The 17,007-nt window shown below is 38.0% G+C and overlaps 1 protein-coding gene across 1 annotated transcript in view; it reads right to left on the bottom strand.

The window, feature by feature from the left end:
* Positions 1–17,007, bottom strand: part of SUPT3H (SPT3 homolog, SAGA and STAGA complex component) — a 292,661-nt gene that overhangs the window by 62,059 nt on the left and 213,595 nt on the right. The window contains 1 exon segment of the mRNA XM_074582049.1: positions 171–246. Coding sequence (XP_074438150.1) covers positions 171–246 — 76 coding nt within the window.

The following is a 17,007-nucleotide window of genomic DNA, read 5'->3' as shown; positions in this document are numbered from 1 at the left end:
CTGAAACTATGCTAAATTAACTGTTCCCAGGAGTTATGCAAAGAATTTAAAGTTTTATTATTGCGGATGAAACAAAAGTGCTTTCAAAAAACATGAGGTTCTGCTGTGTTCTCTATTACATGAAATAATAATCGAACATCTTAATACAGTGCAGCCATTATAATACTTACAAAAACTCAGCTGCCGACTTTCACAAAATTCTGCGTACTGGACCGAGTCCATCATTCGTGTTTGTCTTTCTGCTCTCTGACAAAAGAGTAGAAGCACATGATGTACCTTATTCCAACAAGAACTGCATTCCATAATGGAAATTATAGCACCAAAGCGCCCCTGCCATAACCTTGAACCAACCCTCCCAAATCAAACATGCATTGAAGAAGTCAAGATGCAGAAATATAAACCACAGGTTGGTTATTAGTCTCGTGAGTTAAATTTCCCAGAGGAGCTTGTCAACTCTTATTTTAAAAATCTGCTTGCACACCTATGAAAAGGGGTAACGGACACAGGACAAGGGGTAACGGGCACAAACTTGAGCATAGGAAGTTCCACCTAAACATGAGGAGGAACTTCTTCCCTTTGAGGGTGTCAGAACCCTGGCACAGGCTGCCCAGAGAGGTGGTGGAGTCTCCGTCTCTGGAGACATTCCAAACCCGCCTGGACGCGTTCCTGTGCCACCTGCTCTGGGTGACCCTGCTCTGGCAGGGGGTTGGACGGGATGATCTCCAGAGGTGCCTTCCAACCCCCACCATTCTGTGATTCTGTGACAGTGACGAGGGATGACCAGGAAAGGTGCTGAGCACTCTTGCCCTGACTGAGGTGCACATTTAAACATGTTTACAGATGATCAAACAAGTAAAAATTCTCCTGAACCGAGGCCAACGTGTTCTGCACTGAGCAGAACTGAACTTGTGTGTTTTAAAATGGGAGCATTAGCAGTAGGGAAATATATAATTTCCATTACATTCAGGATGTACCAGAGCGGAGCGTTGATGTGTACCTTCCCACGCTCAATACACAGTAATAACTAAGTGGTAAATGTGTCTGTCTTTTTTTCTTTTTTTTCACTGTTAATCTGTGCTTGATTTTTTATACTTCTGAACACCTAAGGAAAAGAAAGGAAATTAGATGGAATCAGAGCTCATTCAAGACAAAATGGCGGCTCTGAAGTTCATGGTTAGGTTTGAGAAAGTGTTTGAGTGTTGTTTACTTCAAGAGAGCAGAGGTGATTTTCACATGGTAAAGATCTGGTCTCTAGAAGAGATTAAATCCTTCACGTATCAGAACCAGGAAGTGGTACTTAGATTAAAGAGAACGATTATCCTCTTCAGAAGCAGACAGTTTACTCACGTCTCTCAAAGAAGGAAAGTAGTCTTAAGCATCAAGGAAAGGAATATAACTATCTTCCAAACAAGAACTCAATGAATAAATCATTACGTCTGGTAAGAACAGAACCATAACTAAAGATACAAAGTGGTATCAGGAGTGGCTGATGGCACCAAAACTTTACTTCTGCAGTGTAAAGTCCACACAGCTCAAGAAACCATGCACAAAGAAGGTAAAGTACGGGTGTGTTCGCATTAACGAAAAAAAGCCCAACACGTTAAAAACCACACAGATGACAGAAATTTTGCTCTGACTCCCCCAGCACTTTTACATCTGACGGAATTGAAATTGCAGAGTTCTTTAATCTAATTTAATGGAAAACAAAAGGGTTGTTGATAAGCGCATTTGGAGACAGTCTATACAACCAGCGTTTGACCTTAGCAGTTTCTCAAATCAGAAAAAAAAAGAATCTCAATATTTCAGATGCACAGTTTCCTCCTCCATTCTCTGTCTTTTAGGTTACTCTTCTATGACACTCCAAGCCATCACTTACGAGATCTTGTTGACAGTCAAGATGTTCAATTTAGTTCCAAAGTAAACCACTAACTGTCCAGGAACACACCTGGATATTTCTTCTTTGTTTTCTTCTCTACCCAATCAATCATTTCTACTGTATTTTGACTTTTATCCACCAGGATAGACACTGTTCTGCTTAGACATTTTTCTGTCCTCCTATGTACGCTTCTGGCATCTTGACTACATTTTGTGGAGTTGCCATTTCAGATAAGTAAAAATTTTCAGTTAATCTATTCCGTCACAACATTAAGTAAATCTAGATTGATTTTGTATCCTTTAAAAATAATTTTCACAATACATGCGGTAACTTCAACCCTGATCTAGCATAACCATAACTGAGATCTGCTTTGCCTCTGAATTAATTCAGTCATACTTTTGAAGGCAGAAGGCACCACCAGGATCATCTAATCTGAACTTCTGCATAGCACAGGACACTTCTCACGTAATACATCCTAGCAATGGCAGACCGAGAATTTCTTGTGTAATTTTATTATATGTTTTAGAAAGGCATCTAGTTTGGCTTTAATTTTTTCACATATTAAGAGGTAACTTCTTCAAATAATTTAAAATGCTAACTTTTTATGCAATATAATTTCAATTCTGTAATCACTGGCATCTTTGTTTGCCAGTCAGAAGTTACTAGTTGGGTACTGCAAGGTACTACTGAAATAATTTAACTTTAGTGGGCAATCAAGCAGATTGAGGTTCTATATGACAAAATTTTCTTGACATTTTACACAGAAATGTGCAGGCTAGAAGAACCGTTGTTTGAGATCCTTCTCCAACAACCCTCCCTCCTAGAGGCCTGTAGCCCAACCTCCAGCTTGAAAGAAGACTATTGCCAACACCAGATGAAGTCAGCTATGGCTTTCTCTAGCAAGTCTTGAAAACCTCCAAGGACAGAGATTTTGTCTCCTCTGGGTAACCTGCTCCAGTGTTGTACTAGTCAAAAAGGTTTCCAACGTCCTTGAAACCACCAAGCAACAATTTGTGGTTCCTGACCTTCTTTATTCTGCCCAGTACTACTAAGAAAATTTTGGTTCTATCATCATTGTAACTGTCCTTCAGCAGTTGTAGGCTGCTTTCTATTCTTAGCCTCCTCTTCTGCAGACTAGTAAAACTAAGAGGCTCTCAGCCTCTTCTGATAGGCCATGTGCTCCAGGGCCCCCAGATCTCAGTAGCTTTCAGCTAACCCTTTCCAGTTTCTCAGCAATTCTGTGGAACTGAAAGACCCAAAACTGGATGAAGTGTTCCAGATTTGGCTCAACAGCACCAAGTAGAAGGGCTTCAGTCTGCCAGACACATTTCTGCAAAACTGTGAGTTTTGCTTTAATATAATTAGATCAAACTGTTGACTCCTGTTCAACATGATGTTCATTATTGACACCCAGGTTCCTCCTAAGAAGGGCTGCTACCCACAGTTGGTATCCAGCCTGTACTGATGCATGGCCTTACCCTGTCCCAGACGCAGAAACTCAGTGAAGTTTCTCTTTCAGCTCAAGCTTCCACAACCTGTCTGGACTGAAATGGCATCAACCAGCATGCCAGCCACTCTTAATTGACTATCATCAACAGATTTGCAGAATGTGCATTTTGTATCTCTGCCCACATTTTTGTCCACGTTGTTGATGAAGATATCGAACAATATAGGCCACAGTATCAACCCCTGGGATACTCAGTTTTTACCTGTTGCCAACCAAAATGTCAAGCCGTTGGCTATCAACCTTCACACCCAGCAGTCCCAGGGATTTAAAACCCTTTGCAACAACAAGGAAGGTAACGACAATAAAAACAAAAAACCCTTCGCAACAACAAGCAAAATGACGTGAAATGCTAACATGAGGAGTTATGCTTGAATGCTTACCTGGAACGACAAAAAAAGACATCTAGAAATTTGACACGGATACCTTAACATTAACTTTTACAGGCATCCCATAATGTAATATGGAAACTACAAAAACAGATTATTCCCAAGAGCAGTTACGTTAAATTAAATGATTTAGCAATGGCTACTCCCAGCAAATAGATGATAAAACTTTGAAAATGCATGCAGTCAAAGGCAGTCAATACGCCTCACAGTATGTTCACTATCAAAACATCGCAAGTTTCTTTATAATAAGTGAAACAAAAAAATACTAATCAAAGGGTTATTAAAAGAAAAGTGTTGCTGAGGGAGTTTTCCAATGGGGACTTAATTTCTCTCTACAAGTTGTGTACAGTAGTTGTCTAAACACTGAACTTAATTCTGTTCTTATATACTAAATGAATACTTACACCTACTATTTCTCTGTATTAATATTTTTATGTAGTAAAATTACCTACATAACTGTGAAATAAAATTGCTTTCCCCTTTCAATTCTCCTCTCTAAAATAAGTCTTTCTTAAAGGTGGATTCTAGGGAGATGCTCTAAAACACTACCAAATAAAATAGCTTTTATGACAGATAGCTGGAGTACATTTTCATCCCAATACACTTTAACAAAAAAAGCCCCACGTCATGGCATGGAAACTCACAGTTCAAGGGATAAGGATAGCTGTTCCATCAGTCCTACCAGTTTTAGAATAGTCTATAAATAACCAGCAAATGCAGGATAAAACCCCCAGAAGGATAGCATAGGCGTATCATCCTCAAGGAAACGGTAAAGCAGAAGACAACAGCAGATCATCTTTCCTCTTCACTTCTCAAGATTATAAAAAGTAATTATTTTCTCATACGCCATCCCCGCCTCGGAAGAATTTAATGTTCCCTTATCTCTATGTTTCTCAGGTATATTTTATAAACTCAATATGAATCAATAGCATGGGATAAAAAGGGAGAAGAAAGAGAGGGCACATTAACGTGAACACGGTGTTACTCCAGGCCAAAAGAGTTTAAAGAAAACGGCATTCAGTCTTGGGGAAGTCACAGAAAGTTTGTGAAAATGCTACAACCTGTACGTAATGCTTTCTTTTAAGTCTACAGAACACCCACTTACTCTTCTTCACAGTCTTTATTTTTGAACTATTTTTTTTTTCTTGAAAGCAAGAAATGAGACAGGACGCTTTAACTAAGAAACAACTTCAATTTCATAGAAGTGAAATTTTCCAAGTTCTGTTCCGGTGAAGGAGTAGCAAGTCACTCCAGCAGGACCGAAGTCCTCTTTCATCCGTATGAAAGCAAGTTTGCTGCAAATCTTTCCTACATGAAGAAACACTGAGACCCCTAATGACACACCACCTTGAAGCTATCTCAGCTTGGAACCAGACACAATAAAAGACATCAGTGACGCTGCCCCACTGGTTTATCAAAAGAATGAAAAATCTATAGTTTTTACACCTTCTATAGTAGTACGAGTCAGTCTAAGCAGTTAAGAAGCTGAGTTATGTGGCGTACAGCACAGTTAAAATACTTTGCATGCTTTCCTTGGAACATGCTGAAGGATGCAGTAGATAGGACCTGGCACAGTAAATGTACACTTAGTCTTCCAAAAATGTGTTGCATTATATCTTTCTTTCAGCATGAAGAACTAAAAAGGAAGACTAAAAAGGGAAAAGAAAGAAAAGGTGAAGAGTTGCACGTTGTCACCTACCATGCAGGATGAAAAATAATCTTATTTTGATTCCATTTTAAAGCTTTCGCACTTGACATATAAAGTTCTTTGTGCGGGGGCGAAGGCAAGAGGCCAAATGTTAACTTGCTGACCGACCATTTCGTGTTTGAAGGAAATGTGCCGAGTAGCTTCTAGGCTGGAACATTTGAAAAACGTACGCAGCATGGCTGGACACCCCTGTGTTTGGCAACAAGGTTAACGATGACGATGCTGGCGCCCCAGCCTGTTTGCATATTCATATTGTGGCGTGATTTCCTGGTTTCCTTTGCTAAAGACCTCTTCGCTGAGTACCCATCACGGCTTCGAAGGAGCTAGGTGACTAAGCTAGGGAAAAAAAAAGTTGCCCTACAATGGCTGATATTAGTAACACAGTAGGCTAAAGAAATCATATTTTTATTTATTTATTTATTATTATTGTTTAGACCAGAGGAGGACAGGGAATTGTACGCTGTACCTCTCAGTTCTCAGGCGGTAGGTCAAAAATTCCCCAGATTCAAAGAAATTTTAAAAAAAATAATCATGTGAGAAATAAAGCATGAGGTAGCTCGGTATTGAAGAGCTTACAAAACATGCTGAAGGCACATTTTTAGTCTTCTGTATCTTGAAATTATCTGAGGATTATCACTATCTGAAGATTTGTGTTACATAAAGGAAAAAATGTATTTGCTCTTCTGAGAATCACTTGAATTGGTAAGCAAAGAAAAAAAAGGGTTTTAAGAGTAAGCATTTTCAAAGATTGAGCTTACTCAGACTTTTATAAAGAAAATAAAAATGTCACTTGGGGAAAGATCAATAGCTTTTGTAATGTAATCCTTGATTTGGCTATAAAGTACAGACATACAGGGAATTTTTATCATTTTTGCCCACCTCTTATAGAACATACCATACATTCTGCAGTAACCATTAATCTGAACAAGTCTGCACAGCAAACTCGAGGCCTTTGATGTAATAGCGGTTTTGAGTGCTCATGTGTTTAGTACAAAGTTCCCAATACTAGTAGAAAACATGAGGTCTCCTTCTGGCAGACCAAGGTGATCCCAATTTTAATGTATATTCACAGTTATAAATAGCAAAAATAGTTTGCTTTTTTTTTCTACCCCAATAAACAGAGTTTAAGACCTTAAGAACCTTAACTTTTACAGAGATGTTAAGGGTCTACAAGTGTAAATTACATGAAAGGAAGCTGTGGATGATGACAAACATTAATTTAAATAGATGTGTTTTGGGGTTTTTAATTAGAATTTTTCATTATAGAAATTGATGATTTTCCATCCAGGCACAAAAGATGGGATTCACTTGAACAAGTTAGACATCTACAGTATCCTAACTAGCCACCTATAGTCCCTTTAGAGTGAAACAAGATATTAGGCACTTTCAGAGAGCAACTAAACATCCACTTAAACTAGATGTTTTTATAAGTCAGATGAATCCCATCTATGAATTCATCTGAAGTTCATCAACTGTGGACATCAGCAACGGAGCCGTAGGGACATTGCTTCTGTCTAGATGTCCACAGTACAGACATCCTCAGAAAGGGAAGATGAACCCTGCTCTGATGAGTGAAGGACACCACCACCGATAGCGCAACTTCTATTTCAGGGCTAAGCAACAGCCGGGACTAAAGAATGACTCAGTAAATTTGGTTCCTGCTCTGATCTCAAAGCAACGCAAGTATATACAAAGGCGGCTTTGTACCCCGGGTGTGTGTTAATTCCATTCATCTTCCTCAAAGCTTGGAAAATGTAATCTAACAAAGTATGTGCAGATAAGCGGGGGGAAGGGAGCTGGCAAGCCTATTTAAGATTATGTAAAAATTTCAAGGGAATTTTGAAGAAAGCCAAGCAAATGAAATTGCGCAGACAATAACAAAATGAATGGACTAATTCCCAGCAGTCATGATCTCATTGCTTAAGGAATAAATAAAACTGACCTTCTGATAGGGACTCACTGCCCCTGTAATACTTTGCCCTTCAACATATGCAAAATCTACACATACTGTATTTATTTGAAGCAGCGCCATATCGTATCCAAATTCCTTGTCTAAATTTATTACTGCTAGTCTGAAATGAAGAGCCGGAACCTGCAAACGAAACATTTCCATTCCATGGGATAACTTTGATTTCTACAGGAAACTATTTTTTTCTGCTACAGTAAGTGTCATGACGAATTTTGTAAAACTATGTGTTAAATTTATGGCTATCTTCTACCACCACTTTCCAAGAAACATAATTTTGGATAAATTACACTACTAAACTTAAAAAGTTATGTGGAATTTATTAATATATTAAGACAAGTGACCTTCCCTCGCTTTTCTGGTTGAGGATACTCTAACACCTTTCTGTGGTTTCCATCTGGCTGTACATAAAAAACTTTACATACCAGGTTAATATTAGGATACCTTTATGTCTTCTGGATGGCATTCTTCTGAACATTTATCCTGACTCCGTATCAATTCATGGATGAGGTTCATACAAACGGCTTTAGCATCTCCCAAGTAAAGCTTGCAATCACCAAAACAGGCATCGCTGCGTTCTTTGGAAGATATAAATGGCAAAGCAGCCCCTTTTGCATAATGGGTTTTAAATTTTTCCTCTTATTTGCAGTCACAATCAGCCACCACGCTCTATTTAATGAAAATACAAGAATTATAGAGGCTCATTTGTACGCAACAGGAAAATATTGTAAGCCATGAGAAATGTTAAAAATATTTCTTTTAGCTTTGTGACTACAGATATGGATAGGTAGATAAATAAAAAGACAGCTTAGAAACGTTTAGTTACTTAATATTTATATTGGATTCTATGCAAAGTTCCTGTAGTTATTATATTACATGTCATCTCAAAAAAATCCTCTAGTATGTCTCACCCTCATCGTATCTTCACCCATTACTTGCGGACAGCTTGGTTTTGAACCCGATTTACATACAGCCACTTGCATCCAGGAGAGGTAAGTTAGCACTGAATAACTAAAGAGTTGCCTGACAAATAACCTGAGTCCCTGGAACCGCACTCCTTCCACCCCCCTGAAACCCTCCCCACCCTAGGCCGATGCGCTGTTTGGTCTTGTGGCCAGAAACTCGTGTTTTTCGCGCCGAAGTTGTTTATGGTTACGGATGGAGGCTGGTTTGGAGTGGTGCAGGCACAACATGTCTCCCACACTTATATATATATGCATAGATATGTGTATATATACATGTACACACATATATGTACCTATATGTACATATACCTACATGAATATGCATATATATTATATACATGTATACATATTACATACATGTATATAATATATATGTATATTCATGAATATACTTCTTACACTAATGTAATATGTATATTCATGAATATCCTTATACATAAGAATCATAGAACGTGTTATAGAATCACAGAATGTGTTGGGTTGGACGGGACCTTTAAATGTCATCTAGTCCAACCCCCAAAGGAAAGCATTAAAATTAATTAATTAAAATTAAATAAAATTAAAATACGTGGTACCACGTGTACACAGATGTGCTCTCCTTGGCACGTGACTGGAGAGTGCACAGTTACTTGAATTAACTTTTTCTGTTTGAAAACTTTTTCTGCCCGCTGTATTCAGAGAACAGAGTGGGATTCAAAAATGTATTCTTGCTTCCTTAACACAAGAAGTGGGTATATGGACATTTCACATTCAACTTGCGGCAATTACGCCGCTGAGTTTTAATTAATTCTGTGGTTAGATTTTTATTCTTTTGGAATAGCCTTTCTAATTTGATAATTGCAAGACGTGGAACTCCAGATAAAAAAATCACATCATGAAATTCAGGGAATGAGTGAGTCACACATTGAGTTAAAACGGAAATGCTTCCTTCAGAAGAACAGTGACCGGTATGCATTACATATAAGCTGCACGTGTTTTTGTAAAGAGAGAGTATACTTTAAGATGAAAGTAATTGATAAGAGAGATGTCTCTCTCAACTTCACAGCCCGACTTTGGCTGCCTGATGCCTCTTGAACAGCCCAGGCTTCCTGACCAGAAGACAACCAGGACTTCAATATTCAAAACTCCTACCTGGGTTCTGCTACTAATTTGTCATCTGAGCGTGACCCAGTGCAAACAAAGGCTGAAATAATCACGGTTTAAGGCTCACGTCTCACAACTGTTGCAGAAAACCGTGGTCGTTTGCACTGACACCAAATCATTGCAAAGTTTGTGCGCGGAGATGCCACGACACGCGCTCTCCGCCTGCGCCCGGCTCGCACAGGCTGGGGGAGAAAAAGGCAAAATCCAAACTGCACAATGTGCCCAGGTACGAAGACCCTAAAAATCACTGTCTGAATTGAAAGGCTTCGAGCAAAAGCATTGGGGTATTTCTTGTCATTGGCACTTCGTTCATGACACTGAGAACAGAATTTGGCCCCGCGTGAATACTTCATTAGTCAAACGTTAATGACTGTGGGACGCTTGTTATTTATTTAACTATGCAAAATCTTCTACGCTGCTATTCTTATTGTTTCTTAATTTCCTTAAATATGAGCAAATTTATCTTCATAGTAGCGTTGTGAGCATTATCTCCACTATACACTCAGAAACAGAATAATAAAAAGATTATTTTCCCAAAGGCAGTTTGTTTAACTGTCAACCGCTTCTCTTTTTCTCTACTTTCTCTTTCTGATTTTCTAATTTTAGAGAGGAAAAGGAAAACATGGAGATTACGAGATTTAACAAAATGATTTAGCATTTGGAATTCACTTAATTTGAACCATCAGCTAATTTGGCTAATCTGGAACAATCTATTGAGGTATTTCCTTACACTATGCCTATTGATAAATATACCACAAAATTATTAAACATTTACATAAAACCAAAGAAACATATGGTATCATTAATTCAAAACAATCACCACCATCCAAAAGCACTACAGGAGTTTTCTTATTAAATATCCCCATTCCCTTCTCTGGAAAAAAGAAAAAAAAGGAAAAATCTCAAAAAATATATTTTTGAATTGCATAAAACCTTCACAATAATACTTAAACCAGTTACATTTCATTTTGCGTAAGAAGTAGAACTGAAACTTTTAGGTGAAACTTTACTGATAGGCCTTTTAAAAGCATGAACTTCACAATTTTGTGAACCAAATTTGCCAGATTTTGTTGCTTTGGTTGAGATTGGAGGAATACTTCGAGACTTTCAAGGCTGAAAGTCAAAGTGAAACTCATTGACTCATGAAAAAGTCTGCAAGCGTCCGCTGGCACCTTTTAGCATCTGCAATTTAGATGTTCTGTACTGGTGAAACCACAATTTCTTAGCAGCGAATTTCCAATTAATTGTATCTTAAATAATCTCAGCCATTTGACGGCAAAAAACCCAACAAAGTTGTTTTGGGGGGCCTTGTCGAGTCATCATAGCTTACATTGCCTTTGACAGAAGAAACAGGTCCACAGGTCCTATGTATCCTGGTCTCTTAGTCTGTAATGCCGACTGCCTCCCCAACACTCATGACTACTATAGACCCTTCATGCATTTATAAAAAATGAGGTGCCATTACAATAGTTTTGATGGGATTTTTTTTTTTTTTCCTTAATCTTGAGATGAGGGGAAGGAGAGCAAAGAGCACCTACTGTATATGGATTCGTTACCATAAGCTTTACTGATAGTTTATCCTGTTTCCTAATGAAAGCAAAAAAAACCCACCCCACCGTGTCTCTATTAAAAAGCAATCAGATTTGGTATCCTGGTGACACTTTAAAGAGCACATTATGTGGGAAAACAAAATAAACATTTACCCTGGCAAATGAAAGTGAATTTGGGTTTTGACATACTTGGCAGGAAGGTAGAATTATATTCACGTCAAGTATGCAGAAAAGCTAATGTAATATTTAAATATTTGCTTAAGTAATATAGAATTTAAAACAACACATTAGAAGAAACATTTTTCGTGAAATATTTTTAAGTTTTTTAGTATAGGACATGCCATGAAAGTAATATGTTCAGCTGAAATTTCAGACTTCCACAGCTTTGTTACACGTTCCCTTCACTTGTAAAGTGGCAGAGAGTCTTCATCTTCTACTGACAAGTCTTTATTTATATTTCCAAGACAAAGGCAGTTCTTATACTGATGGCTTAAACTGATAATGAGTATGTGCAGCTTTCCAAAGAAACAACCCTTGAGAATCTGAATCTTACAAATATTGATATAATGAGCTAATGTTAACACTATCTCAGCTAAATCCTACACCACTCGTCTACTGTTCAATAGTACGCAATTATTTTAAAACTCCTTTAGTTTGCAACGAGACGTAATTCAGTGAGGACAGACCTTTATATCGCTCAGAAAGTATCTAAATGTTGTATGTCAACGACCTCTGAAATTCTCAGCTTTATTTAATAATGTAGCACTAATTCATAAATCGAGCTGGATACCGGATGCTCGTTTTAGTTTTGATAGTATTTTGATGCACTAAGTATGCAGATATTGGGTTTTCCTTTTTGAGTAGAAATCTAAATTAATATTAGCCGCACCTACCCGCAAAAATCAAATTTATCAGTGTATCAGAATGATAAATGATTATGAAGTTTGAGGTACAATATTCTGAATTGCTAAGAGTATTTGTAAACATTTATTTTAAGACAAAGCTTAGCTTGATTTTATCTCATTTGGAGAGATATGCATAATTAGAAAATATTGTGAGACACTTCTAAATTGCCATAATAATACCATAATAATTTAATGCAACAACGCCACTCTTTATTGTAATTGTAGGTTGTAGAAATGTGTCATTTGAAGACCGCTTGAAAACAATTCATTTAAACATAATCTGATTTCTAAATTTAATTATGAACTATTAAACTAACTGCTCAGATTTTCGGTTCTCCTAAATCAGCGCAGCTCCTCTGAGTCCCACCATAAGAGAGAAGCCATTTATTTCAAACCAGCAATTAGAAGCAATATAAAGAGTATTTGGACTGTAAGACATAAACAAAAAGGGCTAGTTTGGGGATTTTGACTGTCAATCTTCTTAGTTTGCAGTGCCTAATATGCAAATTGTTATGCCGCGTTCATAATAGCTTTTGAACATAGTGTGCATTCATCCAGCCTGTTCCAGAAATAAATTTAACAAGAGACTATTCCCTGCACACATTCCTAAAATTGCTTGCAATGAAAACCAATACCTTCCAAAGATGTTAGCACCGTCCAACTCAACATGCAAAACTTTCAGTCACTTACAAAAAAGGAAAACAGGTAACATTTTTAAATATGGAAAGAATGATCCTTTTTTATTCTACTTTTATTCCACAGTTGGTCAAATGATTTTAAAAGGTAGAAAGCTTTGAATGGAAGAGCTTAGCAAGAGATATCCAGAATCCGACCACCAGGATAAATCTCCTGAAAAGGAAGCCATGGTTCTAATTCCTGTTCAAAATCCGTTATCAAGATATTGAATATATGCTGTAGTCCGTCCGGGTTGATACTCTTATTGCTGGGCACTGACAGCTTTGTAAATTTAACCTGAAAATGAAAATAATTTAACTTCGGAAATGTCAAAACCTGTTCGTGTTTCTAAGGATTTCTTTCATTCTACTTAGATTTTCTTGGAAGTTCAGGCTGACTGAAATGAAAAGGTTAGGGGTTATTTGGGAGCTGGAGAGGTGGCAAGGTGAATCAAAGATTTACGAAAAAAAAAGACAAATTAAAAAATCACATAGCCCTACTCACAGAATAATGGAAAAATGTCTTAGTTAAAAATATTATACTTAATAATATAACGTAATTGGGACACAAGGAACAATACCTTTAATATCGGGATTTTGAAGCACAGTTTTGAAGGTTAAAGTCTATCTAGTATTAAAAGTGCTTATAGTGTAGCAACACCAACTACCACAGTTTGGCATCAATTACTTGACTGCACTGTTAGAAGCTGCTGTAGATTCTGATGCCATCGTAGAGGCTGTTGGAGAAAATGTACTCTTCATTGGTGGTTGCTTGGCTTTCACAGGATTTCTGAGTTTTTCTGCCATTTTTAGAGTCAGATCTAGCATTTCTTAAAGATGCCGATGTCTCTGCAGCATTTTTTTCTCTTTCTTTAAAATACAATATAGGGTAACAAGGGTAGCAGGCACATTTCTTTAAACACTGGAAGAAGAAATCAGATCTCCAGCCTTGGGATACATCAAGAGTTAACTCCCATTTTGAGAAGGGTGCGATTAGTAGCTGGAAATCTGCCTGAGTTTAGTACATCTGAGGATGCTATTACAATTTTCAGATATAAAATAATTAGCTGATGATATGAGCTGACAGCTAATACATCTACAATAAACATTAAAAAAAATTATTTCCAAGCGGATGTAGAGTATGTGTTCCGTTCCTAGGCTGTTTGATATGGTCTGTGTAAGGAGCTAGGACTCGATACCAGATGCTCTGTGTTCTACAAGCTTTTTCTGCAGATGTCTGCAGCCTGAGAAAATCAACAGCGCTTTGAATAACACTCCTAGTAAAAGCATCTTCTTGTCAGAGTCACTGTATGATATAGGATATGAATCCCACACACGTGGATGAACTGATTTTAAATAATACCATCTGACAATGGTAGAAAAAAAACTCTTAGTAGGTCTGACAAAGTCCTGGAAATGGCTGTTAGCCTTGGGAAATAAAATCCAGCCCTCTGACAGAGACTACCCGTCCTTCTTTCGTTTGATCAAATGGAAAACCAAATTTAATGATTGCTTCCGAAGTTCCAGAGGCAAAGTTTCAACAGCACTTAACACTCCTACCGAGGAGCCCGTATCTTTGCTCCTTGCACATGCCACTCAAAAGAAGAGTCTGGAAAAAATGTTTAAGAATTATTTGAGAATAAAATATATGCATCTTAATGTATTTCTGCTGTATTTACATTGCTTTCTTGCCATTGCTTTTAATGAAATTTCTTTTAGAAAACGGAGAGAAAATCAACTTAAGCCCCTAGTGTGCGTTACACAGACACCAACATGCCAAAGAAATTCCAAAAGCCTGCCACTACCTGCACACCAAAGCGAAAATATTTACACCTCAAGCCATAAATCCACACATTCAACTGAGAAGAATAATTTTTTGCTCAAAAAATCTGTGCCCCCCCCAACTTGATAAAGATTGTACTGAATTCACAGAAATCCATTTCTGAAATCTATTCTCTGTGCAAAATCAGTATTTTTTTCTAGTGATATACAGTATCATGCTCTTGCCTTCCATGAAACTCCAGGTCCACTTGTGGATGGACTTTGTCAAGCCAAAGCAGCAGCAATGCATAATTTTTGCCACATTAAAGTTAGCTAAAGGCGAACCCTTGATTATTAAATGCTGATCAAAAGCTCATCTCAAGAATATTTGTAAGATTAAACTCTGCACGTTGACTCCATGAGGACTTTATGCAAGGTAGCTAGCTGAAAATAAAAACTGTTAGAGATTTTCCTGAGTACCCAGATTAAAATAACCATTTCCGATTCATTTAAGGAAGGTGTATAACTCTCTAGTTATCCTCAAATTTAATCAAAGAGGTAGAGCAACGTGGAAGAAGAGTGCAAATTTAAAGGGGCAAAACATACGAGTGTCCTATACAAATGGGAATATGCTACTTGTGTAGAGTTAATAATTATGCCAGCTTATTAGCCAGGCTGTTCCGTTAGCAACGATGCGGGTCCATTTTTCAGTGGATTGGGTAAGGATGCATCTCACATTTTGCAACATGTAAAGCTTAATTATATTACTTCACCATTTCAACAGACACTTAAGATGCTTAAATCTTACTGCTCCTGATTCCATAGCCGTGACACATGTGTGAAGCTATCACTGAGTGCAATTTTGCACAGCAGCCAGATCATATTCTTACGGAAGAATACAGCAAGCAACATTATAGATAAAATAAACCACAACGACTGAGACAAAATGAAAGACAGAAAACCCTGTTCCTTGTATACATAAAACGTCTATTCCAGGAAATACCAGCAGTTACAGATTACAGAAAGTGCAGAAGCTGGAAAGTCCAATTATACGCTACCTAGACTTTTAAACAGTTTTTAGAAATTCGAGATGGTCTATCATCTATGTGTTTTATAAAAGCTCTTCTATTTCTACCCCACCTGCCATTTTAATATCCGAAATGAGAAACTTCAGGACAGAATCATAGAATTGTGGAATAATTTACACCAGAAAGAGCTTGGGACCTTTCCAGAGGTCTCCAGTTCAACTCACTGCTCAAAAGAGGTCCCGTTAGACCAAATGGCTCAGGACCATGACCGGTCAGATTTGGAATATTTCCAAAGCCGTAAACTTCCTCAAGCTCTCTGGCCAACCAGTTTCAACCTTTGGTCAGATCTTTTTTCCTCCATTACATATCAGTCCAAATGCTGTCCTTTACCTCACAGCCTGTCACCATGCACTGGCTAGGTCTGGCTCCATCTCTTCCGTATCCTGCATTAATCAGTTGTAGACAGCAATAAAATTTCCCTTCGGCCTCCTCTTTTTCAGGTTGAACAAGCTCTAGTCTCCCAGCCTTCCGTGATATGTCAGGTCCTCCAGGCCCCTAAACTTCTTGACGACCCTCTGCCAGACTCGCTTCAGTATGTCAAAGTCCTTCTTGTACTTGGGAGCACAAAATCGGACACAGATTCCAGCTGTGGTCTCACAAGTGCCAAATAACGGGGAAGCATTATTTCCCTTGACCTGCTGGCTAACCTCTTGCTAACGCAGCCCAATATGTGGTTGGCCCACAAGCTGAACTGTTGCATGGGGTTACGGCATCCCACATTTGCTTTTGTTGTACTTCATGAGGTTCCCATCAGCCCATTTCTCCGGTCTATCAACAAGGTCCTTCTGAACGGCAGGCCTGCTTTCCAGTGATTTGACTGCTCTGGTATCATGATTCAGTATTTATTTGCTACTCTATGAATTACCGCTTTTATTTGGTTTATCAGATCCAACGCCTAATCATTTCTCAGTCTAATGCATAAAGAGAAAGAAATTCTTCAGGAAAATGCAGTACAAAGGGAGGCAACTACCCCGGTTAAGAGGAAATGTCCTTTGCTTACTTTAATTCCTTGCACATTAGTTTATATGGAAAGCTGATAAAACTAAAATCACATTAACATGCATACTTTGCATTCTGTATTGTACACACGTTCTTCTTAATCTCAGTGCTAAAATGACATCTCTTTTAAAAATCTGCCATAGGATCCTATTTTAGGGATAGTCTAAGTGTCAGGTGTTAAGCATAGCTCTATCAGAATCAGCTTTGAAACCAAAAATGCTGGTATCGCTAATATACCTGTTAATTCCAGAGGAAGCAATTTGCTTACTATTAGATTATCTTAATGACCTTCACCTTAGGCAACAGACCATTTGGCTTTCCTAATGACATCTGAACTCTAGTGTGAATGTCGGTGGGAAGGCTTGGTCCCTGGTGGCTTTGCAAATGGGAACGAAAAATGACAACACTTGTACTTAGCAACTGGGTAATATGTAATCAAATCTTGTGACGTGCTGGCTTTTAGACTGGAACATACTCAA

The sequence above is a fragment of the Larus michahellis genome, chromosome 3, assembly GCF_964199755.1.
Source record: "Larus michahellis chromosome 3, bLarMic1.1, whole genome shotgun sequence".
In the NCBI taxonomy this organism is placed as follows: Eukaryota; Metazoa; Chordata; class Aves; order Charadriiformes; family Laridae; genus Larus; species Larus michahellis.
This window is presented reverse-complemented; position numbering and strand designations above follow the sequence as displayed.